Source organism: Lepisosteus platostomus, chromosome 13, assembly GCF_059453375.1.
Source record: "Lepisosteus platostomus isolate fLepPlt1 chromosome 13, fLepPlt1.hap1, whole genome shotgun sequence".
Lineage (NCBI taxonomy): Eukaryota > Metazoa > Chordata > Actinopteri > Semionotiformes > Lepisosteidae > Lepisosteus > Lepisosteus platostomus.
The window spans coordinates 15,959,996-15,986,922 of NC_142623.1; the positions used below are offsets into that span (position 1 = coordinate 15,959,996).

A 26,927-nucleotide genomic window follows, 5' to 3' on the forward strand; every position below is an offset into this window, starting at 1 on the left:
GCAAAGCTGTGTGCAGGGCTGCTCCTGGCCTGTATCTAAACAAGGCATTTGGCTTCCGTTGCATCTCTGCCCAGGTGCTGAGGAACATGGTGCACTGCGCAGACCTCAGCAACCCCACCAAGCCCCTCGAGCTGTACCGGCAGTGGACTGACCGCATTATGGAGGAGTTCTTCAGGCAGGGGGACAAGGAGAGGGAGAGGGGCATGGAGATCAGCCCCATGTGTGACAAACACACCGCCTCTGTGGAGAAGTCCCAGGTAAGCCCTGGAACAGCTTGACAGCCAATCTATGAATTGGCTTCATTACTCTGCTCTCCTCCCCACTGATAGCTGGTGTGTGGTGAGCGTTCTGGCGCACTATGGCTGCCGTCGCATCATCCAGGTGGGGGTGCACACTGGTGGTGGTGGAGGGGAGTCCCCATTACCTGTAAAGCGCTTTGAGTGGAGTGTCCAGAAAAGCGCTATATAAGTGTAAGGAATTATTATTATTATTATTATTAATTAGTTCCTCATTGTGAAGGGCTGACAATATTGTAATACTCAAGGCTGCTGCGCAAGCCCACAAAGGGCACAGGAAGTGCTGACATGTCACATCGCTGACTCTCCTTCCCGCGCAGGTGGGCTTCATCGACTACATCGTGCACCCGCTGTGGGAGACGTGGGCCGACCTGGTGCACCCCGATGCCCAGGAGATCCTGGACACCCTGGAGGACAACCGGGACTGGTACCAGAGCATGATCCCCCAGAGCCCCTCGCCGCCCCCCGACGACCCCGAGAAGGAGCCGGATGCCTGCCTGGACAAGTTCCAGTTCGAGCTGACGCTGGAGGAGGAGGGCGAGGACCCCGAGGGGCGGAACAGCCGGGGGGCTGCTGCGGAAGAGGAGGGGTCCCCCAGCCAGAACCACCTGGGGGAGAACTGCGTGGCCGGGAGCCCCGAGGGCGAGGACGAGGACCCTGGACAGCCCGGGGAGCCGGGGGTGGTGGTGGTGGTGGTAGGGGAGAACGGACACTCAGAGGGGAGCCCGGAGGAGGAGGAGGAGGACGATGAGGTGGGGGAGGAAGAGGAGCTGCCGTCCTCGCCTGCTGAGACATGAGACACAGACCTCTGATCACTTCCTGTCCCTCAACGCCTTCCTTTAGCTCCCCAACACTTCCCTCTCCCCCCGGGGGCGCTCAGCAGACAGAGCTGCTGGAGGCCTGGGCATTTTGTTGGCCGGTCGGAAGAAACCGAAATGAAAGAAGGACTCCGCTCCTGGTCCCGTTTCCTGCTGCCCCTTGTCCCAGAGCCCAAACCACGCCTCCCCCGCACCCACCTCCAGGGACCTTTGGAGAATAAAACAATACAGCGAACAAATAAGAGACCTGAAAAAAAAAGAGACGTTTCTAATTTATTTTTTAAAAAAGGGAACAAAAAATATTTACACAGCAACTGTAGATTTCGAATGTTTGGTGGCGCCGCCCCTGTGGTGGGATCGAGGACCTGCAGAGAAGAAGAATTAGAAGAACCTTATTTTATGGGCCATTTTGAGACATTGTAGCACTCTGGACATTTTACATATATATTAATATATATACCTATATATATTTATATATATACATTTGGGGAATGGGAATGGAGCTAAGTAGGACTGAAAAAAGGAGATTATTTATGCTTTCTTGGGGATAAAGCCATTTCTAACTCGAAAGGATTTCCTTTTCTTCTTTTTATTTTATTTTTCTGGTTCGTTGGGAACTCCAAACAAGAGCGCAAGCCGCCCGAACCCTGTTCGCGAAAGCCTCTTCCATTTCTGTCGGAAAAGACGCCCCTCAGCCCCCGTCCGTCTGTCCGTCCTGGTGGATGGGCGGCGAGGGGGCGGGGCTCAGCTGGCGTGGAGTTTTGCGGACCTGCGGATTGTTCTGAAGGACCTAGCCGGGAAAGAGTGCGTACGTACGTCACGGGGACGTGCGTCCCGAGTCGGAGGGCCCCTCCCTTTGCCCTTTTACCCTTTACGTAGAGTGCTACTTCGCTGAATGGCCGCGTGCCTTTTTAAACCTACAGGCCCCGCGGGCTTGTAGCAACGGTCAAGCAATGAATCATAGGCGGGATTTGATTTTCCTGTTGTTGTTTTTTTTTTCATTTTCAGTGTCGCCTTCTTATTTAAAACAAAAGCTGTCAGTCTTTATCAATTCCCGAAGGAGTTTCTCTCTCCTAGGAATCTTTTGACGAAAAAAAGTTTGCCACATTTTACAGACGCCGTAGGAGACAGTGTGCAAAAACTGACCGTCTTCTTTCTATCTCTAGAAGATTCAACAGTAAGTCTTCCTCTGTTGGTTTTAGCCGAGTTTCTACTTTATTTGTGTTCGGTTTTGCACAAAATGGCAATACTACGAAGAAAGTCGAAGTGCGCATGAGATGCAGTCCTGTATTGTTTTTTTAATTCTCAAAAAAGACCGAGACTCAATATAATGTTATTTATATATATAAACTAGGGTTCTTCACCACTTTACACTGTAAAGGAATGGTTCGTTTTAAAAAATACATTCGGACTCCTTAGTGCTTATCAGCTGCTACAACAGACTTCAGTGTGTGACTTTGCCAAATGAATGACAAACGTTCAGCGAACGCGAAAGGAATTCATGTGTACAGTATCCACAAGCCATCCGAGAACCCTAGTTTGTGTATGTCATATAACAAGCATTAGCAATTATGGATTCTTGCCAAATTCTGTAATATCATGTCTGTCCGCTCCGTGCGCTTGAGATGGTAAAGGGCGAGTCAAGCAGGACCTTCCATTGGAAATGAGAGACTGAGGAGGACCAGCCTGCTTTGTCCTTGAAACGGCAGGTGTGGGTGGTACTTAATCCTGCCATTCAAGAACACAGATGTGACTCCTGCTTTTTTCAGTACCGGCAAGAGGCCGCATTCCTGCTGCTTCTTGCTGGTATGTAGCCTTGTTTTTTAAAAGCAAATCACGTGAAGATCAGTACATTTCATGCTCAAGGAGACTGACTATACAATCTCAGCCATAGGAAGGTATTGAATAAGCCCAGGAAGGGGAGGAGGTGAAGGCAAAGTCCTGTATAATGAGGATGGTTTCATAGAGCGAACAGACATGCAATTACAAGGTCTCGGAGGGTTTTGGTTTTATTTCTTTTGCCTTAACGTTTGTTCAGACGGGTGGTAGATTGGGGGGCTGGGTGGAGGGGTGTCCTATTCGCCACTGTGTCGCTATGTCAGAATGCCAGTTGAGGCTGTGTAGGGGGAAAAAAAAACAGATCAGTGGGGCTCCATGAAGCAAAGAGAACAGTGGAGGGATCCTGCAGATAGAGCGTCACCAGCTATCCTGAGCGCAGCACCCTGGGTCCGCAGTCCTCTTGTCCAACGATATTGTGTAACGAGAGGGGCAAGGGGGGCATGAGAAGGAATAACGTGCCTTGGCACATGTGGAACATTTCTACAACATTTTTCAATTTGAAGCATCCCTAAAAGATTCCCATGAATCTTACTGCATTCTTGGTGGAGGTCTGCTGAGTCTGGAAGTCTTTCTCACGAGCTAAAGGATTCCTTCTCAGCCACAGCCGAGCTGCTGAGAAAGACGTAGACAGATTTTGTGGCAAATGGGGTTTGGTCCTCCCACCTCTTCCCCCAACACACGCAGTGTTCAGCTTGGACTCTCGGTGAAAAGAGCTGATGCCAGCATTCAGAGCCAAACAAAAGCAGCTGCAGAACCGGTCCTGCCTGACTCTGAGCCTCATACTTCAGGAGCAGCTGCACTTCAGCTTCTCCGCCTTGGCACTCGCGGTCTTCAAGCCTCTCAAATTGTGTTTGATTGGAAATTGTTTTCTAGTCCACACCTATTTTTCGGCTGTACTAGATTTACACATTCCATCACTTTGACCGTCAAAAAAATAATAATCAGATTTTACCCTCCTTCACAGTATCTTGTAGATTTTAAAACAGGGGTTTCCAGCCCTGGTCCTGTTAGACTAACAGGTCACCTGTTAACAAAGATTGGCAATACCTGTAAGCTTCTGTTGAATCAAGCAGGTGATCTGATACGTTATGTAAGCTCTGGTACTTGAGGGCTAAAGAGATTTTGAAGTGATTGAAGAAATTGCCTCCAAATTGCTTAATTTAACAAATCACACGATGAATTAAAACAAAAGAATTGTTCTATACAAATTTGTTCAAATTTGCTGGACTTGGGCTCTCCAGGACCAGGGCTGCAGATTGTCATTGCCAGACAGGACAGCTGTTGGATTTTCCTCTTCTAGGTAGGGCTGTGACTGTACCTTGAGGTGCAGAAGGCCAGGCTAACACAGGGCCTTTAGTATATGCTGTTTGCTGTGAAGTATTCCCCATGGCTCAGACTCTTCTTTTCCTGGAGGTCCAGGGATGTGCTTTGGTTTCAGTCATGGACAAACTGTATTTGCCTTAATGTTTCCAGGGAATGGTTGTCTGCTTTTTTTCATTTGTTTTTCTGCCTGAATGGTGCAGGGTGAGCTGTTGGCCAAGAATGTTCTGGAAGTTCACTTCACAAAACCGCATTGTTTTAATGCAGTTTTATCCTGCTCCGCCCTAGTGTGCTGAACGGTGCATTTCAGGCGGTCACTGCAGGGGTGGGTGTAAGACGCAAGCGGTACAGGCTGTCGCTCATGGCTGACACTGACACAGACCTCCACATTGTGCGCTCAGAGTTGTGGACAGCGTCTGTGGTGTTTCTTTGTTGCCTTTTGTTGCTGTTGCTTTATTGTGAGCACTCTTGCAGTGTTTTTAAGTTTCTGGTGTACGCATGTCTCAAAACCTCACTCCCTAGTTTGATGGGAACACCACAACCACACAGCTTCACTGGTTACAAAGCCACCAAAGCACATATTTCCCATTTAGCAATTTATACTATATAAAGAGTGCAAAACGTCACAAGTTTAGATGGAGGGTTCTGGTGTGATGTGGTCCTGGAGTTTTCTAATAAGGTCTGAAGTTGGCGAAGGTTGGGGAGAGGGGGAACCACCTACTCTTCTCTTCCACAATTTGGAGAGACACCAGGATGATTCCCTGGATTGCTGGCCATCTCCGTGACAACACAGATTAGCTCCATGCAATACTTTGTGAATGCTGAAGGCTGTTGTTTGAAGAAAATGAATGGGCCTTGTGCTGCCCTGCCATACTAAATTGAGCAGTCTTGGCTTAGAGATTGTCTATATCTGATACAAACATAGTGGCATTGAGAGCTCAGCCTGCTGCAGCAGTTGTACGGGGTCTGGAGAGTATGCAGAACCTTCTGCACAAGGCTGGTGTTCATCTGTTCTGAATACAGCAGTACAGCTGGCACAGTTTTTCAGCCCAAGGGTATGTTGGCATTCTTTTTTAGCCTAGACTGCCTGTGCCACACTCTGCAGTTTCACTTAGTACCGTAGTATATTGGAGAAGATTTTGAGATTTGCGTTCACTTTTCTGTTTCCCGGTGGTGTTCCTTATTTTGTTGTTTTATGTGGTGAGTTAATGAAAACAAATACAAATTGCCATTTTAACACAATACTGTAGCAATTGTTTCTTATGAAATTATTTAATTGCTGCCATCCTTTTTCTCAATGATAAAGAATATGCCTCCAGTGTTTTCTCTGAATGGTTCGTGTACAGTTTTTATTTTTGTATGATTCTGTTTGATGGGTTTGAATTTATTATTGTTTGTTCTGTACATATTGTAATGTTGGATTGTAAAATATGGATTATATAAACAAGAAGAGCGTCACATTCTTTTTTTGGGGGGTGTCGGTGAGATCAAATTAATGCTTATGGTCAGGTTTTTTAAATCTCTGCAATCGTTCTGGGTTCTACCCTCCCTCCGTCTCGCTCTTTACCTCTGCTTCCTCTCGCTCTCCTCCCCAGTCTCTCGCTATGTAAATTTACATTATATGCGAAGAAATAGATTTGACACTGTAGAATTAAGAATAAGAAAAATCAAGTTGTGTGTCCTCCTTGCACTCTTCTCATAGTTCATGTCCTCGGGCTTTTACCTCATTGTGTCACACCAAACCAGTGGGACAGCTGTATTCATCAGTTTGTGGTCTGTGGTGAGAGAGGACAGTGCTAAAAGCCACTCCAGGGAGTGATGCCCCATCAAGAGCCTTGCTTTCAAAGTAGGCAGATTTTGGTGTTATTGATGCAGATGTTTTTGGGAGAAAGTAAGTGCTGGCACAGTTTGAGCTACATATATATTTAATCCTTAAAAGTCACGAGGAGTGTTTAACCAAAGACTGATTTGATTACTGTGGTAACAGTTACAGGTTCCTAACATTTTCGAAAGTGTGTATATGCACGCATGTGTGTATAAGTAGAAGTGTTTTAGTTAAGGCCCAGATCTTGAAAATCTTCAGTCATGGTTAGGGCCCTTAAGGTCTGAGCATGTGGAGAATTCTACCGAAGGCAGGCAGCCTGAGTCTTGAGAAGATGGAGCTCTCCGTCCTCAAAGGCAAACCGAGAGATTGGTGATGTGTTTAAACTGACAAACGTTTTCGGAGTTTTAAACACTGCCTGCATCACATCATGAGCTCAACAAATAAATCAAAAGCTGAATCTTATGATGAATATTAAATTCCAAGAGGGATTTGGATGGTTCACCTCTGGGCAAATTTGTTTCCAAACTGGGTGAAATCATAGATCGCTCCTAGAGACCCCGACGCCCCTTGTTGAAGCTGTTATGCACAGTTTAGTAAAGTGATCCGGCATCTTTAGTTGCAGGATATTGATGTCATGGCTTCTTTTAAAGCAAAAATGCGAGAGCCCTGCACTTTGAAAAGGTAAGGATCACAGACCTGAGTGTCCTTCCTGGTTTGGTTTTGAAGAATCCCTTCAGAGCCTTAAGCCCGTTTGCTGCACAGTGCTGTGTTGCCCATGGTTTGTGTGTCTTGTGAAGGGTTGGGTTTCCTCCAAGGGGAAAAAAGACATGCACTTTATATATTAAACAACCATAGCTCTTTTGAAGACATTTTTGTAAAATTTAAGAAATGGCCAAAGTGAGAAATTAGCAGAGACTGAGGGCAGCTAAGAAATTAGAATAGGTTTCTTCTAATTGACATTTAAGAGTTACCCCAAATGTAGGACTTGGAGATTATCCCAAAAGCTTTGAATGAAGAACTATCCGTGGAATAAATCATAGAACTCAGGTGGATTTGTTCTGTGTATGGCTGAGTAAAGTATTGATCAGTATTAGCTGAAATTGCACAAAATCTGCATTAATGTTAGTGAATCAAGACTCTTGATGATATCTGCCCTAGTTCAGATTGGATTAAATTCCAACAAATTTAGAATGTAATCCAGTCTGAACTAGGTTGGGCTTTTCTGCTGCATGTTTCTTAACAAATGGGATTAAGGCTGAAGGTCTGCTTTCTCACTTTAAGTTTGAGATCATCTTCTTTCCTCTGTTTCTTCTTAGAACAATGGTCTGTTTGTGATCTGTGAGCTTTTGCTCAAATGTACCTTGTTTGGAGTGAAAAAAATACACCATTAAAAATGATTGTAATATTTGTAAATTATATTACTGTAATGTGTACAATGTGTCCAAAAAAGGGGGACTTCTGAAGTCTAGGTTATTTTTTATTATATTTTATTATAAGATTTGTTTTTTGTTTCTTTTCAGAGAGATTAATCCAAGTGCTGGGGTTTCATTTCTGTGAAATTAAAAGGCATCTTATAAGTTAATGACAATATATAAATATATATGTATATTTTTTCTTTGATTTCACTGTATGGTACTGTAAAGTGTGTTCAAAATAACGGATGATTTTTTAAAATATAAACTGCAAAATAAAAAGCATGAATACATTTTATGCAACAACCCTGGTGTCCGTGACGAGTGGTTTTTGTGCAAGACTGGACTCCTGGTGGGAACCTGAGCTCAGTTTTCAGGCTTGAAGCAAAACCTCTTTATCCAGCCTACAGTGAAACTGCTTGCAGCCACTGGGGGGCAACAAAGAGATGTTTTCCATAAAGCAGTGGAATTTGGTTGCATTCAGGGATAACTTTGCTATTGAAGTCCCAGCTACATTTGCATGGTTACTCTGATATCCTTACATCTGCTTTGCTCTACAGGTAAAGCCCTTGCATTATGTCTTCTTCTCGGCCGAGGGTTGGCGTATTCTTCTTTTTCTAGGCGAAGCATTGCCCAGGGATTGACCCTTCTTGGTCTGCTATGGCGCCACCATCAGGGCTGGAATCAGAATGCGGTTGCATCCATTTTGCAGTTGTCCTGAACATTATCCAATGTTTGACATTAACAGGTGCACTATAAGCTTACAAGAGTAATAAATGACAAATGAGCTGAACAGGTAATGTTTTTTTTTAACCCAATTGAAGAGGTTAATAACTGTAGATAGAGGGTACCAGATAGCTGTTACCGCAGGTGAGTATCGCTGCTAGGATACAAGATGCCATCATTCCTTTAACTTTTTCATTGCTAGTTATTTTCCGCATTTCTGTTCTAGGAAGGACATAATCCAGCCCCACCAGTCTTTGGATGTTCGTCCTTTGTATCCTGGCTGAAGTACGTTTCTTTTATCCTAATTTAGTTAATTTAGTGTGTGCATTGGATGCTTTTTTAATTTACATTTTTTGGGGTTTTACTTCTGGCAAGTTTATAATATATTTAATTTTTTTTGCATTGTGTACTGTAGATTTTTTGTTCACTTTCAAACTAATGCTGTTGTATAAAAAAAAGCCAAGTAAGATGATACCATAAACAAGACAAAATAACTTGTGAAAGTCAAGTTTCCCTTTAAGGGGGAGCTAAAAGCTGTTTTATTGTGTTATTAAGGATAAGAGGGATTCTGGAGTTAATGTTGTCAAGTAAGGGTGGAGCGGTGGCTTTGTGGCTAAGGATCTGCGCCTGTGACTGGAAGGTTGCCGGTTCAAATCCTGCGGCCGGCAGAGGAATCCTACTCCATTGGGTCCCTGAGCAAGGCCCTTAACCCCAGCTGCTCCAGGGGTGCTGTACAATGGCAGACCCTGCGCTCTGACCCCAAGCTTCTCTCCCTTTCTATGCGTCTGTCTCTCCATGGAAAAAAGCTGGGGTATGTGAAAAGATGAATTCCTTATGCAAGAAATTGTATAGGGCTAATAAAGAAACATTATTATTATTATTATTATTATTATTATTTTAATTATATTATAATATTTACATTTGTCTGAGGGGGTGTAACATCTTTTTATAGCTGTACAGTATGTCCACAGGTGTGGTTTTTAAGAAAAAGTGTGGTTGGACTGGTCAATGGGGAAAAAAAATTGTTCAGGTTTTTCTTCTGTAATTGTTATGTGATGTGTAAAGCCAAGGGCACCGGGTATCTTCATTCACTAGAAAACCATCCCTCTTAGGGATTTGAGTATTTTTTAAACTGGGAGAAATCATCTCCTAGAGATCCAGACACCCCTTGTTGAAGCTGTTACGCACAGTTTAGTAAAGTGAGACAGTACTGGCGTTCTTAATTGCAGGTCATTAAATGTCATTCTTTTTTTCTCCAGGTGAGGTCCTGAATATTTGTCCTATTGGATCTCTGCATGAAATGGTAAGAAATCAATTTGGATATTCATCCTTATACTGGATGAATAATGCAAAGGTTTGATAATGTTTCAATGCCTGTGCAGACCAAACAATTGAAACTTAGGACTTGGACTGTAAGGCCTCTAGAAACATCATGTAACGCTAGAAGTACATTGTTTTATTTGAAGTATTATGTGCCCAGCTAAATTCTAGACATCAGAAACAAGCAAATCTTATTTTAAGTTTTATAAAGGGTTACTTTTTAAATTATTACAAACCAATGTTTTACAAAAAACACTTATGGTAAAGGTATTAGGCATGTAGTATTGAATGAAGCTGATTGACACTTGCTAATTGAAGATTGGAGTGCTTAGGGTAAAAGGAAAACCAAGATTCCCCAAGGGTTTGTATGCTAAATGTGCACTTGCGTGTCAGAAAGTAGTTCAAAAATGGTAAGGCTGCCTGAAGTGATCTTCTTACTTGAAATTGCTGACGTTATTAACTTGCAGTGGTGGTTTACAACGGATTTCATTTATATATTTAATGTTGTTTTACAGGCACCCTCTGCAGACATGTGCCATTTTATTTTTTTATCTTTGCTCGAGCAGTGCTTTGGTTTGTGGACACTCACTGCTGTGTCCAGCCTTCTCCAAGCCAAGGGAACACCAGACCAGACCTGTTGCAGGCTGTACGGGAAGGGCATTCTCTAGGTTTGTGGAACAGGTATGATCTGTATTCTCAGTCTTCCTTCGGAATTAACTTTGTTCACATGATCATGTTCTCTGGGTTGTTGGAGTCTGATGCTGCCCTCTTCCACATTCTTTAAGGCCAGGCCTTGAGAGGGGTGTTGTTGCAGGTTTTTCATCCCTTTACACAACCATGGCAGCTTTCACTTTTTCCTGCAATCATTAAATCACTCCTGCAGGTTTATCGAAATGCACACAAAAAAGAGACATACAAAAATGTTGGAAATGACAAGTTATTTTATACACTTTAAATATAACTTCAAGAATCGTTTGCTTCCAGGTTATTTTATCCAATAAGACCAAAAACATTGAAAAAGTACATAACCATAACATTAAGAACTGTCATCATGTGCATGTTTGAAATACTTCAAAACGGAGTCAAAAGACCTTTGGATGGATAGATATATTTTGCCTACAGACTTTAAGCATACTGTGAACGATACAAATATAAACTACTCAGATTATACGACAGAACTGTTCTCAAACTATGTTGATAGGAAAGCTCTGTGAGAAAAGCTCTACAATGTACTGCACTAAATACTGTTGCTCTTCATTCTTCATTTAGAAATTGGTTATATTGCTTCATCTTTGGCTTGAGAAATCCAGGATTTCTGCATAATATCTTAAATAACAAAAGTAACCTGTAATTATATATCAATTTAATTTGATACACATTTTATTGAATGTACAGTTCCTTTTCTTCTCATCACTTTCTCACAACCATCTCCCAGGAAAAAAAAAGTGCCCCAGCTTTCCCCCAGCTAACCCTGCAGATAAAACCAAATCTTACTGACGCACAGCTCTCTTGCATCACTTACAGATGAGTGGAAGCCATGTCAGTCCCAAGCCTCTGAGACCCACTTTTCTCAATGAACCTCTGGCCTGAGCAGTCCAGAGTTCCTCCCTTCCTGTCTGGATCCAGCAAAACACACTAGGAACAGAGTAACATTCAGATGAGCACTAGTATGTTTTTGTGTGTAGCCCTGGTGACATTGCACCTTAGCTCTACAGGATGAAACTACACAATATAGAAGTGGGGGAAGGCATGGGGGCAGAATCCAGACCCATACAACTGCCATTACCTACACAAAACTACTTCTCCTTTACTTCCTTTACACATACGACATCTCATTCAGAAACCATAAACCGTGCCTTATCCTTGGCGCTTCAGTCTCAACAGAGGATCCCTTGTTCCATTTGCTCCATGTTCTAAATCGGTGTTTTCCATGTTTTAAAGCCCGAGTCCAGAACCTTGGATGCTGAAGTGCATCAGGTGCCGTGGGCAAGCCAAGCAAGAGTTGTGCTCTCTGTCTCCATGGAAAAACTTTCAACAGTCTGCTTCAAGAAATCAGTCCCCTTGTGCACTGGAGGTTGGAGAAAAGACAGCAGGATGAATCCAAGAAGGGTGGGTGGACGTGCGTGTCTGTGTGCCTAAGGAAGCGGTTCCCTCAAGCACGCACACATACACACACCTGCACCTGTGGGACAACCCCAGGAACACACAGGGAGTTAGACAAAGGCCTGTGACCTAGTGGGAACCCAGAAGCCCTCATTGCTGCAGAGGGGCAGGAGGAGGTAGAAAGCGGGAAGGATGATGCTGGCGGCAATTACTTGGTTTCTCCAGGTGGGGTCACTGTGCCAAACAAGACTGCCTTCTGTGTCACCTGTTGAGAAGCATTAGATGAAATATTAATTTAAAAATAATTAATGCAACTATTAATTACAGGATATAATAAAAAAAAGCCGTGGCAAAAGTAGTGTCACAGCTCCCCGTTACATCTGTAATGGACTTGGGTGCTGCTTCGTCTTTGTCGAGCCTCATGAATTCAGCGGGATATTTAGATGGGGTGCTCACCGGGGAGGGGGGCTTAGCGAAGTTCAGGTGGGCATAGAGGAGGACAGCGATGTCGTTCTGGTTGGCCTCCATTGCAATGGACAGGGCTGTGCTGCCGTCCTGAAACAGGGAAGAGTAGAATCAGGTTGGTACTGAGAACCCAAACTTGCATTTAGTGTGGGATTCTGCCTACACACACACAGACTCCATCGTATGTCCCACATTAGACAGTCACAGTTACCAGATTTCACTTTGGGGAACAGGGATGTGTGGTGTAGCTGGAAAACATGGGTTGGGGTGGGGTGGATAATGTACTTTTTTGTTGCTCCAGTGGTTCTATAAATATTAAATATGGAAACTGTAACACAACCTTGCAGCCCCTGGGGAATCGAAGACCAGGAATGGGCTGCCCAAAGGTGGAGCACTTAGGACTGGAGTCTCCAATGCTGGTCCCAGATACCCCAGCTGTAGCTCTTACTCCTCACCATTGCAGAATATTTCTCCAATAAAAACTCTGCTTCAAAGCCTGCAGCCCCCAGTAACCTTAGCTCTCCTTATTTAACCATGAATATTACTAATATTTTGACTACCTGAACTGGAGAGCTCCAGATGCATAGAGATGTCTGACTTAGACAGAGGTTCTAGAAGAGCAGCCTAGTGGGGGGGGGGGGGGGTTTCCAGGTTTCACTCACGTTGTCTGTCAGTGTGGCGTCGCACCCCGGCACAGCCAGCAGCTGCTTGACAATGTCCACATGCCCATGCTCACAGGCACACATCAGCGCTGTGGAGCCATCGTCGTCCTGCAGATTGACATTGGCGCCGCAGGCCAGCAGCGCACCAACCATGTCACTGCGCCCGTGACTGACAGCCAGCATGAGGGCTGTCTGACCAGCCTAGAGGGAGAGAAGGAGGTAGAAGTGAGGTAAAGGCAGAGACAGTTCAGTCATCCAGACCAGTTAATATGCCATCATTACCAAAGAGCTGCAGGTAAAGGGTCTGACTACCCAGAGTTAGGAAAGAGCCAAAGAACAGCATTTTAATCATTCTGTCAAGACACATTCCAGCACAGAGTGAACAAGATAATTGGTGTCTGTTTCGGCAGCACCCATGAAGCAGTTTTTTCATGAAACTAGCCTTGAAGCCGATAGGTTAGAGCGCAGGATGACCTCTTGGTAATGACAGAGGTGCCTCTAGTCCGCTGCTCAGTGGACAGCACACAACCTCTTAGTGTGTGAGGCAGCATGACCTCTACTAAAGGGCATGTAAAACACTTTCGAGCCACAAGTGTTTAAAAACCAAAGTAGTTAAAAATGGCCTCCTCTCTTGTTGGCACACAGATGATGACTGAAGGAGCAAGTTTCTGCAAGGCCAGAAGGGGGCAGTACCTGGCTGGCCTTAGCGTTGACGTCTCCAGTTCTCAGGAGCTGTGTGACTGTCTCCAGGTCGCTGCTGGAATGGAACGCAGCCAGGGCAGTCAGCATGATGGCTGTGTATCCCGCCTTGTTCTGCTTGTCTGCATTGCACAGTCCTGCAGGCAGAGCCAGCGAGGAAAGCAATCAGACAAGTGCCCTGCAAGGATCCCCCAACTCTTCCTCTGTCTTTAAAACTGATATGTCCTCCTGATCCTCTTCCTGGCCACAAAACTAATCCATCATTTGTTTGGTTCCCAGCTAGTATCAAATGTTCTAGGTCTAGAAAACACAGCTGTATGTTTGTATTGAGTACTTGACCTCTGTAGTACTGTTGCAATATGCTGTAGGCTAGATTCCAAGTAAACTGAAAGGCATTTAAAAGACTCGGTAAATATAGTTTTAGCCTTTACTTCTTAATGCCTTTAAGACTGAAAACAGCACCTGCGACAAAATAAGGGGACATGGTCATTTCTTTGTTTTGGTCTCTTCTTCAGATCCAAGAAAGCCACAGGTCTCAAGTTGTGGCTTTAGTGTGGACAGAGTAAATACCTATACTTTCAACACGCCCCCATTAGCTGGCAAACTGCAAGTGACAAAATAAGAGCCTTTAACAGTCGCTGGTGCACTGGAAATGTTCAGAGACCACAGGTCATGAAACCTCTCATGTCTCATAGGCTCCTGAGGCGTGACTCAGGACAGGGAGCTCTGCCTGGGCCATACCTGTGTCCAGTAGCAGCTTGACCACAGGAAAGTTGGAGTGGGAGACGGTGTAGTGCAGAGTGGTGTTGCCGTTGCCGTCGGCCATGTTGATGATGAACTCCAGGAGCTGAGGTGAGATGGCCTGGAACGCCACCATGTACCTGCGAACCACTTCCGCGTCAGCCGCCTTGTGACAGGAAACCCGCAGCCACTCCTGTAGCACAGTCGTGTAGGCTGTCCTCTGTCAGTCATGGCAGGAGAGAAAAGAGCAGGGCAATGAGAAGGAGAAGCAGAAGACAAGCAAGTAAGAAAAGGAGGGAAAAAGAAGGCAACAGGCTTAGTTTAGAGCAGAACACAGTTCAGATGACTTAGTGCCAAAAACCTAGCTTTTGGTCCAGTCTTGCAGAGGTTACCAGACTTCCAGAGTTAAGTTAGTGGGATGAGGTGGAATTCTAACACTTGGAAATGCTTCAAACATGGTGTACTTTCCAGTTTGTCATAATGGCTGCCAGCAGCCATATCACCCTGCAACTCACAACTGGCAACCCACTGAAGCTAAGCAGGTGTGAGCCTGGTCAGTACCTGGATGGGAGACCTCCTGGGAAAAACTAAGGTTGCTGCTGGAAGAGGTGTTAGTGGGGCCACCAGGGGGCGCTCACCCTGTGGTCTGTGTGGGTCCTAATGCCCCAGTATAGTGACAGGGACACTATATTGTAAAAACAGGCGCCATCCTTCAGATGAGACATAAAACCGAGGTCCTGACTCTCTGTGGTCATTAAAAATCCCAGGGCGTTTCTCGAAAAGAGTAGGGGTGTAACCCCAGCGTCCTGGCCAAATTTCCCATTGGCCCTTACCAATCATGACCTCCTAATAATCCCCCTGAATTGGTTTAATTACTCTCTGCTCTCCTCCCCACTGATAGCTGATACCCACTGGCCAAAACACCTGCCCCGTGGTGAGCGTTCTGGCGCACTATGGCTGCCATCGCATCATCCAGGTGGATGCTGCACATTGGTGGTGGTGGACGGGAGACCCCATTACCTGTAAAGAGCTTTGAGTGGAGTGTCCAGAAAAATGCTATATAAGTGTAAGCAATTATTATTATAATTATTATTATTATTATTATATTTTACAAATAAACCTTGGTGAACATTTTTTAAGTACTGCATCTAAAACCTGGGGCATTTTTTGTATTGCACCTGACAAACATTTACAAATTAAAGTAAAACCCAGAATGTCATTCTCATGTGTCAAAATGAAATTGAATTCCTTACTGCCTCCTGCTGGCTGAAGGCATTCGTCTCCCCGAGAGCTTTCTGCAGGACTGTACAGGCTGACATAAGGGTGTCGCTCAGCTCCAGCCTGTGAGGAGAAGGGGAGGAAGTAAAGGATGTTGGGCCAACCAGCATAACAGCCTCTGTTTTCACAGCTGCACTGCATCTCCAGCACTCCCATGTCCTGCTGTAGACTTTAATGCTAGATAATCAAAAAGGCATCTGCCTAGCTGTGGGTCCAGAACCTCAAGAGCTCTTATTGATTTAAACCAGAAATAAAAAACAGAGGTAGGAAGACCTTTCTTTTGTCTTTCACAAAATCGGGCATTATCTTATAAATAGCAATTGTCATTTTTTTTAAAGTACAATTTTATATACTGAAAACTTGACTGCTGAATCCCACCCTATAAGTGTGCTGTTCACACTGTGGTCACCAATACCTGGTGCTGTCCTCTGGCTGCGTTTCCTGAGCGGTGGACCTGTCCTGCTCTGCAGCCGCCCCCTCGCTGGGTGCAGGGGGGGAGGCGGTGGCGGTGGCCTCCTGCAGCGGTCCAGGGGCGGCCTCCTCACTGTGGGCCCGTGGGGCGTCCTGGGTGGGAGGCAGCCGCTCGTTGGCCTCATGGTACTCACTCTCAGAGCTGCTGTCCGAGCTCTCGGAGCTGCTGTCTGATGACGTGGACTCATAGCTGCATAGCCAACAGGAGATTTCTAAACACCTAGGTGCCAACTGAGCTCCCAATCTAAGCACAGTGTGAGCACTTCGCACCTTAAACCAGTTATTTCACCAGAGCAGCTACACGACCACTTGTGCAAGGAATGATCAGAGCTGATGCCTTTGATCAGCTGGTATAGTTAAGCAGTGCTTTTTGCACTTATTCAGTTAACATGGGTTCATTACTTGTTCTCTTTTTCACATTCAAAAGCCTAGTGATTTAATGATTTCTCTCCCCAGAACAGCTAGTGGAGGAAGGACTGTTATACCCACTGGCCAAAACACCTGCCCCATCTCCACAGGGTAGGGTCCTCCAGAGAGGGCCTGTTATTCCCAAACCTTCCATCAGACCTGCCTTTATCTGAGATTGTGATGAGGGTTTGTGGTGTGTCATACAGTCATACATGTGAAGGATTGAGAAGGTAATGGGAAGCCAGTGTATTCAGTTGACCTCAAGCTCCTAATGTTACGGCCAGTGAGGCTTACAGTTCATCCAGCCCCATTGTTGCAGCTGGACAGTAACAGGAAGTGGGCTGAGTCACAGCACTCAGCCTGACTAGTAGCTTACCCTCCGTTGACCCCAATGAACTGCAGATTCTTCTTGGTGTTGGGGGAGTCGGTACAGGCCTCACTGTCCTTCCTCTTCATGATGGACTTAAGGCTGGACTGTGGAGAGGCTGTGGGAGACAATGGACACAACCGGAATCATTTCTGCACCCTGTGTAGCAGCAGTGTACTGCAGCGATGTCATCACTTGAATGAACGGGATGAATTAATTTTTGAATTAAAGTATTTTGAGAGTGAACAGTGGAACATGAACCAGAGGACACAAGTGGATACTGTGTAGAGGTGCATTTAAAAGTGACGAGAGGTGCCACTACTTGACACAAAGGGTGGTGGAAGTGTAGGACTAGCTACATAGCCATGTTGATCAAGACAATACCCTGGCTTCTTTTCACAAAAACAGCTGGATGAGACCGTGATATCAATGAAGTGCTACCTCCCAAACACACCAGAAGGGCTGAATGGCCTTTCTAATGCTTTTATTTGCCATAATGATCTGTAACTGGATGGCCAAGTCTCTCCTATCATTTACCAGGCTGGGAGCTGTTGTCCTCCTGTGCAGGGGCAGTTTCATGGGGTGTCTGCTGCATCATGTCCCCTTCTTTTAGCCTCTGGCACAGGGGGGCCAGCTGATTAGACACCAGTTGCGTGGCACTGACTGTCTCCATGACAACAGCCGGACTGCAGACAGGCACCGAGGAAGACACCTCACTCTTCTGAAGGACCTCGCGCACCTCCTTGGAGCAGATTGCTATGGGCAGCTCTGGGGCTGAATCTGAGGGGGAGAGAGAATGGAATTGAAGACAACTGTTTAGACTGGGGATTTCCAGCTCCTGTCCTTGAGGACCAGAATACACGAGGATGTTTTAGATATTTCCTTAAGTTACTAACAGCTCTTCCCCTGGGAGAACTATTAAACTGATCCAGTTAAGATTTAGCTGGACCTCATTTCAAAATCTCTTCTCAACAGCCTTAACCAGAGATCTGCAGTTTGGAAAATCTGCTTTTCACTTTTCATTTATATTTTCATTTTGGCCTTTCATATACTGTTTTTTTACTATATAGAGTTCAAAAATCTAATTCTCTAACTAAAAACTGATTTTCTGCAAATGTAAATCACACTTTATGATGCTCTTTGTGGTTGTGACATTTAAGAAGCACGGAGAGGAATCAAGACAATTTCTTTTCAGCTAACTGCTACTGTAGCTGGGAAAGCGAAGTGCATCATATATGTGCATGTTTATCTTGCCACAATTAGAAACATGTCTATGCCAGTTACTATCTCCTATTGGAAATGTAAACCCTGCTTCTGTAGTCAAGCTAAAAGCATGATCTGGAAACTCAGCTGTAAGTTCTGCACTGTGTCCCCTACCTGGGACTGACACTGGTCCCTCCACACTCTTCTTCTGGAGCTGGTTGCTGGAATGAACTGGGAAGGAGGTCTCCTGAGGCTCTTCCCTCCTGTGAGCCACTGTGAGCTCTGCTTCAATGCCGCCCTGCTGCCCATTGGGGTCTTTTGCCACAAGGCCTGCGAGCTCGGCATGAGTGCCACCCCCCTCGCCCCATGAGGGATGCTGGACGAACTCTGCCTGGTCTTTCCTGGGGGTGGTTGTGGTCTCCTGGAAACTGCGCACACCGACCACTGTGGGCTGCTCTAGGGTGTACACCTGGATTCCCACCGTCCTCTGCTCCCTGCACGGGGGGTGCTGGCTGAAGGTGACAACGGTCTGCAGGGCTGAGGGCTCACCAGGCCGCCCACACTGCTGCAGCTCCTGCCACCCAATGCTGGTCATCATGACGGCATCGGCCATAGAGGGCTTGGCCTCCTGCCCCTTCTCGGCCGTCTCTTTGCCCAGTGCCTCTAACTTCCTGTGGGCGGTGTGCAGCTCCTGCAGGGTTTTCCTCAGCTGTGTCTCCAGCAGGCTTGCTTTCGTCTTCCAGGCCTCCGATTCCGACTGCACACCCAGGTCCTGCTCCCTCACCTCCACCCCTATGTGCCTCACCTCCCTCTTCGCGCCAGCCTCTGGCTCGGTCCCGATCGACCTCACCTCTTTCCTGCCCCCCGCCAGCTGCCTGGCTCCCCCCACGATGACAGTGTCCTCTATCTCGCAGCCGGAATCCTGCCGAGAGCCTTCCGGGGTGGTCGGGGAGAGGGGGCCCCCAATAGCCGCAGCTGCCACTGGGCCGGTGCTGTCCTCCTCGGGGATGTCGATATACAGCTCCCCCCTGGACCTGCCCTTGCCGAAGCCCATGGTGTGCCCCAGGAACTTCTGGCTCTTGAGCTGCACACTGAGCTGCCGCTTCTCCTCCTGGAGCACAGAGATCTTGACCTGCAGCACAGGGATCATCTTCACCTGCTCCTCCAGCTCCCGGATCTTGCGCAGGGCCACGGCCATCTGCTCCCTCACGTGCTGCAGGTGAGCAGGGGTGGGCGACACCGGCGTGGACAGGCCTGAGCTCATGGGGGTGAACTGGCCTCCCCCTCCGGCTCCCTGGGCTCCGTTCTGGGCCCGGGAGTAGCCCTGGCTGGCCAGGGAGCTGGTAGACCCGGCGATGCTGCTGTGCAGACTCCCCAGGTTGGAGAACCTGCGCCCGTCCTTCTGGTCCTCCTCCAGCTTCTTGCGGGCGTCCAGGAGGGTCCTCTCAACCCGAGCATTGAAGTTGAAGCCCCCGGTCCCGAGCGAGGATCTGCCAGGTTCTGGCCGGTGGGAGCCATAGTAGCCTGGGGCGCAGTAAGAGTAGGAGGAGTGTCGGCTGTCCACGCTGGCATTGGAGCAGAGGGACTCTGTGGAGGTCCACCAGGAGCCTGTGTAGCCGTAGCCCCGGGGCAGGGAGTTGTAGCGCGGCCGGCGGTGAATGGGCACCTTCTTGATGGTGTTGCCCTTCTCAATGTCATTGACGTACTTCAGGAAATCCAGGTCCAGCCGATACCCGTAGGGAGTCTCCACTGAATAGGGGAGGTCCTGGTCCTTGCCATGGATGGCTGTGGGCGAGGTGGGGTTGCTCTTCCCTGGAAGAGGCAAGATTGAGGAAACCATGCCTGAGAGGTTAAGACGAAGCAAACAGTCCTTTTTACACTGAACAGATTAAAAACATTTAAAAGAATCCTGAACAAAATGTTTTTCTGAATGTAGTAGGCTTAACAGCCTTCACACTGCTGGGGTCCTGGGTTCAATTCCAGACCAGAGGTGCTATCTTTGCGCAGTTTGTATGTTTTCCCCATGTTTGTGTGGGTTTCCTCTAGGTGCTCTGGTTTTCTCCCACAGTCCAAAGACATGCTGGGAGGTGAATTGGCTCTGGTGTGACTGTGTGCATGTCTGTGTGCTGGACACAGAGGGTACCTTGCTTTGCACCTGGTGCTTGCTGGGATAGGCTTCGGCTTCCCCACTACCCTGGACTGCAAGAAGTGGTTAGAAAATGGATGAATTAGGCTTTGCCTTTCTTTGGTGCTGGGTGGCGATTAAAGCACTATCCCATAAAAGCACAATAATGTGGCCAGACAGAAAGGACTGCTGGACGGGTAGGTGTAGACACAGGTGTATCAGGTGGACAGAGATGTGACCTTGACTGCAGCTGGCTGGACAACGACCTGGTTTGTCTGCAAAGCTCACCTGGGAAGCTCGTGTCCATGTGAAGCACCTGTGCCATCCTGATCTTCTGTTGCCTTCACTTGCTCATTCACCTCCTGAAGAAATCCCTGGTTTGGGTAATGGCCTGAAAGATACAGTACAGAAACCCATTAGAAAAACGGGTAAGCACAGAAAGGAAACAAAAAAGCACAGTATATTTAAATGATCAACAACATAACATATTATGTAATGATTATACCTGCTCCCAGTGAGCAAAGTCAACATCCAGTCAGTTCTGTCAATGGCAAGAAAAAGTAATTTCAAAGGCTGGTCTTGTGCAGCAGTTTATGCAATTAAACCACCAGGGGACAGTCAATTCACAGCTATGAATAGACTTCTTTCCAGCACAGGCTGCCCAGCGCCCCAGACCACACACACTCCATATCCATTATCCACTCTGACAGAATGTCGTTAGTTATGAAATATTCCTCTGCCTCCTTGTTCATCACCTCCCTCGCTTTCCGCACCCCAAACTCGCAGCTTGAGGGGAGGTTTCTGCATTCCACTTGAACTGTGATACCACATTCCTATCAAAGCCACCGCGGAGCCCTGCCTAAATGTCCTCACAGAAAAAGCCTGTTTACACAATCTCTATGCGAGCAAGGACCTCCTTCTGGTGTGCAGTGAATGACTCCAAAATAAACAGCACCATAAGGTTACCAGTGTCCTCACCTCACCGAGTGCATGGTGCACAGTTTAAAACAAAGGTAGGTTTTCAATACATTTTTGTAGTTTCACAAAAGCTCAGTATATACTAAGAGCTGGAAGAGAAGGAGCATCTTTGATAATCTTTGATGTGGTTTCATTGTTGGCTTTTTCCTAGAGATAATTTTTTTTATTTTATTTCATTTTTATTTGCAATGCAAAATGGAAGCAAAATGCTCTAGGACTTGAAATTCCTTAGATTCATATATAAACTTCCATCCCAGAGGACAACACAGCATTTTACATATAAGAGGGGAACCTATTCCCCCCTGCCCCAAATCTGCCCAGATTCAAGAATCACTTGGGATACTGTACCTGACACATACAGTATAGACATCCCCTACCAACAACAACAACATATACATTGGTGCAGATTCTAGTTACAGTTCATATAATATATGTTTTCTTTAAAACACGTGTTCACCATGGTCTGTTACTATACAGTATTATGTGCCTTGTATAAGTAATACACAACTAATTATCAAAACCTGGAATGACAGAAACATGGGTGTGTCTTGGATGTTCTTACCTAGCTCCTCGGCACTGCAGTAATGTGCAGAGGGTGGGGGTAGTGTTATTAAGAGAAGATCCAGGCCTCTCACTGTCTGACACCGTAACTCATGGGTTACAGTACAGGACTGTTCAATTACAGGGCAGCACAAAGCCAGGATAATGCCACACAGTAAAAGTCTACGATTCAGGCACACCAGTTCCCCCTGTACGAGTGCCCTCTGTGCTTCAGCTGTGACTGCGCTGGCATCAGTACCAGAGGGGCTGTGGATCTGCAGCTGGCATACCCTCCGCTCCTCCGTGCTTCCTGGGCTCACTCTGTTTGGAATAGCTGAGATAACGCCAGATACTGGGCGGGAAACACGCACTCAGGCCGAATTAGGCAATGAGATGCCTTTCTCCTTGCACCACACCGCTCAGGAAAAAAACTGCAGCTCTGCCGGGGTCTTTGGATTCATCTTCATTTCTAGGTGAAAGAGCGCAGTGTGCTGCTCCTTCCAGACACACCTCCTTAAAGATACAGATTGTCTGGCCTGGTAAAAACTGAGGCTTCCACTTGCTGCAGTGGTTGTGCCAGCTCCATTTTGTGCTTGATGTTGTGTTTTAATTGTACAATCTGTGCTTAGGCTGATCATTCAAAATTTTTTATTGAATGTTTCTTTAATGTTTTCTCTTTTTGTCACACCTCCTCATAACAGGTGTCAGGTTGGCTGCAGAATAATGCAACCATTGACAGTACTGTATACTGTTTATAATGCAGAACATAGGGTTGATTGAGCAAACACAAATTCATCCATGCATTTTCTGCTTCTTCCAATTCAGGGTCACCTGGGAGCCGGAACCTATCCCAGCAATCAAGGGGCACAAGGCAGGATACACCCTGAACGGGACACACAGACATACTCGCACTTACACCAGGGACAATTTTCCATGAAGCCAGTGAACCTACTAGCATGTGTTTGGAATGCTGGGGGAAACGCATACAAACTCCATGCAGACAGAGCCCAGGACCCCAGTTCTGTGAGCAGCAGTTCACACCACCATACCCTTTTTTTAAAGAACATCCATTCTTGCTCATGTAACGCCTCCCTGCCACACTAGATCACAGCTGGTGTCTAGATCCACTTTGTTTGCATTTGAACTTCTGTCAAAAACTTTGTGACAAAAACCTCTCCAATTAAATCTCCAAAGTACTGTACTGGATGAAATTATTTGTGGCCTTTGGGAGTCTTTCCTATACAGTATGTTTTCTTCTCATTCTGTTTCCTTCCTTTCTTGCGCATTGTTACGGTTTCAGCTCTGGAGTCCCGGGCATCCTTGCCTTGGCTTGACAAACCGTGCCCTGCACAATTCTAATCTCATTACACGCCCACATTCCGTGGCTAAATGGCCTTATCTCGGCCACTTACCCTATCTGATGAGACGTGTCTTCCAACGCGCTCCCTCGCCGGCTCGCAAGTCAAGGGCGCTTTAGCCTAAAAACAGCTCTGTTAATCCAGATCGAAGGAATCCAGATTTCTTTTTGAGCAGGCTGTCCACAGCCCATCATCACTGAAGATATGCCCGCAAACAGCAGGAGCACAACCATTACACAAAGGCAAACAGACGTTCCTGCACTACTCGCTCATATACTCCGCCACAAATATACTGCAGAAGCTAATCCACTTCCACACCTTCATCAAGCGTAGTAATAAGGCCACATCGGCCTCATAAACGGAGACCCTCAACATGGTCACAGAAATCCCAAAAGAATTTTCTTCTGTGGATACACAGCAAAATATTTTTCCCGTTTAAATACCACACTACACCTCCAGAAAGCTGTGGACAACTGCATTCAACAAAAGCCAGCAACTGTTAGATGTAATATTAAATATACTGCATCTTAAAAACCCTATGTACTGTACATGTAAACCCTGCAGATCACAGTATTAAGAACGTAAGGAAGGTTAGAAATCAGAGGCCATTTTGCTCATCTAACCTCTTTGGTAGTTAGTGGTTAATTGATTCCAGGATCTTATCCAGCTGTTTCTTGAAGGAAGCCAGGATATCTGCTTCAACAACATGGCTTGGCAGCTAGCTTTACACTCCCATACCCCTCTGGGTAAAAAGTACCTCCCGTTCGCAGTTTAAAAAGCACTTACACATAGTTTTTCACTTGTGCCCTCTGGTTCCTGTTTCACAAACTCACAAATTCAAAATGTGATAACTGCTGTGCAAGTGGTATGGCTTTAACAAGCATCTCTGTAAGGCCCTATGTGATGCCCATGCTCCTTTTGTGTTCGGCGCTGTGTTCTGTGCAACTTCTCTAAGAGACAGGCTCTTGCAAGACCACAAAAACGCACAAAGAGAAAAACAGACAAACCCCTACACACGCAGCCAAGAGCCAGAGATGTACTTAGGACCATGTGAGCTGTCTGAGCCCCTCTGACGCAGGCCCTGTCTGCACAGTGAAGCTTTCTTTTAACACTCGCCTCTGACATTGTGCTCTTTCACTTTTTATGCATGCAATTACTGTTACAAGCCCTGGGCCTTTTTTCCATTTGATTTTTCAACTCAGAAAAAATACTCATGGTGAAATCCATCAACAGAAAGCCATTTAACTCTACTGTACCCAAACACAAAAGGCACAGAGGACACAGTCCTGGGTTACGCCAATACTTACAATCAGCAGACACTGACATTTCTGAACAATCAGTACAAAATGCACCAAGTAACTACCATTTGTTATTTTTTGCTTATGTCTGGAGTTGCAATGTGTCTTTATTCTCTTTAGGACTACCACTAACTCTCGGCACCAATCACACATGCACATGTTAAGCCTAACACAGAGAACCCGCCTGATCCTCGGTAGCATTACGTGTGAGTGATCACCAATTGCTCTTGCAATATCACAGCAATCTGTAACCCCAGTGCAGCCCCAGGATTAGCACAGATGTGCGCGTGGTTCCACTTGGGCCTCCAGTGTAAGAACATTCGCTCCCTGAGCCCTGGGATCATGGTGGGGGTGGGTGGTTCATGCACGTCTGTTTATATAAGGTTTGGGCCTGGCTGTTCCACCCAGCTATGAGGCTCCATGTTCTTATCACCAGCAGTGCTTTAGCAAAGGAATTTGTCTAAACAGACACAGGAAAGAGTCTCTGCTGCTGGAACAGATGTTATTGAAAGGGAAAGGGGTGCCAGCCTTCCAATATTTATGGTGGGCATTACTGCTGTGACAGCTCCCAGCTAATTAGCCCTCCGTCTCTGCTGCACAGCTGGAGAGGGGCTGCAGCTGGACTGGAGAGGGGAGAATGGATTCGCCGAGCCACCCTGCCTCCTCATAGTCACAGTGTGCATCAAGGGATTATCTGATGGTGGCCTGTGAAATCTGGAAACTGACCAGCTACTAACAGCAGCACTTCATTTCTTCCTGCCTCCCCGGATAGAGATTGACCAGAATCGGGAACTGACGTTCCTGCACACTGCTGAAATGTAAATATTGGGATACGCTGGCTTGAGTCCTGTTCCACCACAGTGGCCTCGAAATAACAAAGTAGCATATGAGACAAAATACTTGATATTGTGCAGGTCCAGATGCAAAAGCAAAAAAACATCTATTTTTACCTTTTCATTAACTAGATGATTGCAATGTTTATGGGGAGCAATTGTTTTTATGTAGCACTTCCCTTTACAGTCTCTAATATCAATGTGAAAACAATCAAGAAAGCCAGTCTGCTTCTCTGCTGTCCTTAAGTCCCAATCCACACAACGAACCCCTTCCAGCTGCAGGCTGTTTCATGGGCCCAGGAGCACAGACGCGGTTACTCGACACACTGACAGCGTCGACAAACTCCCTGAAGTTTGTTTGTCCAATGTTTCAACAGAGAGTCTTCTCGTGGCCTCAGACCAAAGAAATCGCTTTGCATTCTGGCACCAGCCATGGCCCCTCACATTTCTGCAGAGCCCGCAGCCCATCATATCCCAGCATAGTTGATCCCAGCCCACAGCCACAGAAGATGCATTGCAGGAGAAGGCAATGTTTCATCAGAAAGTTAGAAGAGTGCCTACATTAGGAAAAATCACTGGCAGTAAAGTAGACCCCTTACAACATCTCCCTTTTCTGGCTTTCCTGTGCATCTTTAATTCTTACACTGCACTGATCCATGGATTTACAAAGTCTAAGTACCTACTCATACATCATGCTATTCCATATTAGTCTTAGTGTCCAGGAGCTCAGCTCACAGTCTGGGTTCAGGAGGTTCTGGAACAGAGCCTCAAAGAGACTGAGCAGTTCTTAAATGCAGGTTTGGGCAAGTGGAAAGAGTTTGAGAGAAAGAGATGGATGGAAAGATACAAGCTCGAAAGAAAGGGGTGCTTCACTAACGCAATGCACTGTGTATAACAGCACAAGCAACAACTTGCTCCCCTGTTTCTGTAAATGAGGTCAGAGACACTGTTACATTGCTTGCAACATACTTATCTTGAGGTGTATGTCATGCTAGTAGCTTGCCAGCCATTGTGTTATTTATTCAGAACAGCTTTTTTATTTTGTAGCTATAACTATTTGGAAATTTGAAATATTTTTTGTTAATTGCTGATCGTGCTGCTAATGATGTGATTGTAGCTGCTGTGGTGATGGCTCAGTTGTTTGTCTTGCCAGTAAAGCACCTTTGAGTATGAAAGCGAAAGGGTTAAAAGCCCTGTAGTTTCTCTCTCTGTGCTGTTAATGCGTTGATTCCTGAACTCCTCAGCTGAGCGTCATGAGGAATCAGATGACCACAGGCTCCAGGATTCACCCCTGCCCAGCTTCCCAATGCATTAGACTGAGCACAATGCAGATGCTGTACTTAGTATCTTGCCCACTGGTCTCTAGCATAGCTCAGCACAGCACTACCTATCTGTCCTCATACAGTCTCACACTGCCCAGCCAAGCACACTTCAGCACTGCCTCATATAGACCAGCACAGCTGCTTTTAAGATATCTTGAACAATCTGCTTTCTCCACTCATTTTGAATACAACAGCTAGTGGTGGGGAAGATTTATTAGTACCAAGCCCAATGGGCTTCAGAGCCCTGTGCAACATAATCATGTCATTCTCCATTTCGCCACCTTTCGCAATTAGGATCACCTGTTTTGTTACAAGCTGTTTTTCTATCAGACTAGTTAGCTCTTTGACAGCACTGAAGAACACTCACAGTTGGGACAGCTGCAGAGCAACCCACTGCTCAGAGGAAGACGTGCATGCAACCGGACCAGCACAACACCACCGAATGAGTGGCCTCTTTTGGCTGTTCTTTGGAAAGTTTTAAGCCAGTAAAGATTATATAGCCCGTTAATTAAATAAAGCA

The 26,927-nt window shown here is 46.2% G+C and overlaps 2 protein-coding genes across 13 annotated transcripts in view; one reads left to right on the plus strand and one right to left on the minus strand.

Annotated features, from left to right (window-relative positions):
- The window catches only part of pde4a (phosphodiesterase 4A, cAMP-specific), a 292,647-nt gene extending 280,602 nt beyond the window's left edge, over positions 1–12,045 (plus strand). For 9 of the 11 annotated variants that reach the window (XM_088603481.1, XM_088603482.1, XM_088603487.1 and 6 more), the window contains 2 exons: positions 75–257; positions 617–7,816. In XM_088603481.1, the coding sequence (XP_088459607.1) occupies positions 75–257; positions 617–1,093 (660 nt within the window). In that variant the 3' untranslated portion in view covers positions 1,094–7,816. Of the gene's footprint in view, positions 1–74; positions 258–616; positions 7,817–8,070; positions 8,307–8,462; positions 8,522–9,495; positions 9,540–10,122 lie in introns of those variants that run through there. The other 2 variants (XR_015926010.1, XR_015926011.1) reach the window with 2 other exon arrangements.
- Positions 10,480–26,927, minus strand: part of kank2 (KN motif and ankyrin repeat domains 2) — a 53,848-nt gene continuing 37,400 nt past the window's right edge. For both annotated transcript variants that reach the window (XM_088603478.1, XM_088603479.1), the window contains exons 3-13: positions 20,367–20,469; positions 18,128–19,765; positions 17,288–17,530; positions 16,760–16,868; positions 15,920–16,165; positions 15,480–15,567; positions 14,227–14,446; positions 13,480–13,622; positions 12,787–12,987; positions 12,116–12,214; positions 10,480–11,924 (exon numbers count right to left, since the gene is read on the minus strand). In XM_088603478.1, the coding sequence (XP_088459604.1) occupies positions 11,868–11,924; positions 12,116–12,214; positions 12,787–12,987; positions 13,480–13,622; positions 14,227–14,446; positions 15,480–15,567; positions 15,920–16,165; positions 16,760–16,868; positions 17,288–17,530; positions 18,128–19,765; positions 20,367–20,403 (3,081 nt within the window). In that variant the 5' untranslated portion in view covers positions 20,404–20,469 and the 3' untranslated portion in view covers positions 10,480–11,867. The remainder of the gene's footprint in view (positions 11,925–12,115; positions 12,215–12,786; positions 12,988–13,479; positions 13,623–14,226; positions 14,447–15,479; positions 15,568–15,919; positions 16,166–16,759; positions 16,869–17,287; positions 17,531–18,127; positions 19,766–20,366; positions 20,470–26,927) is intronic.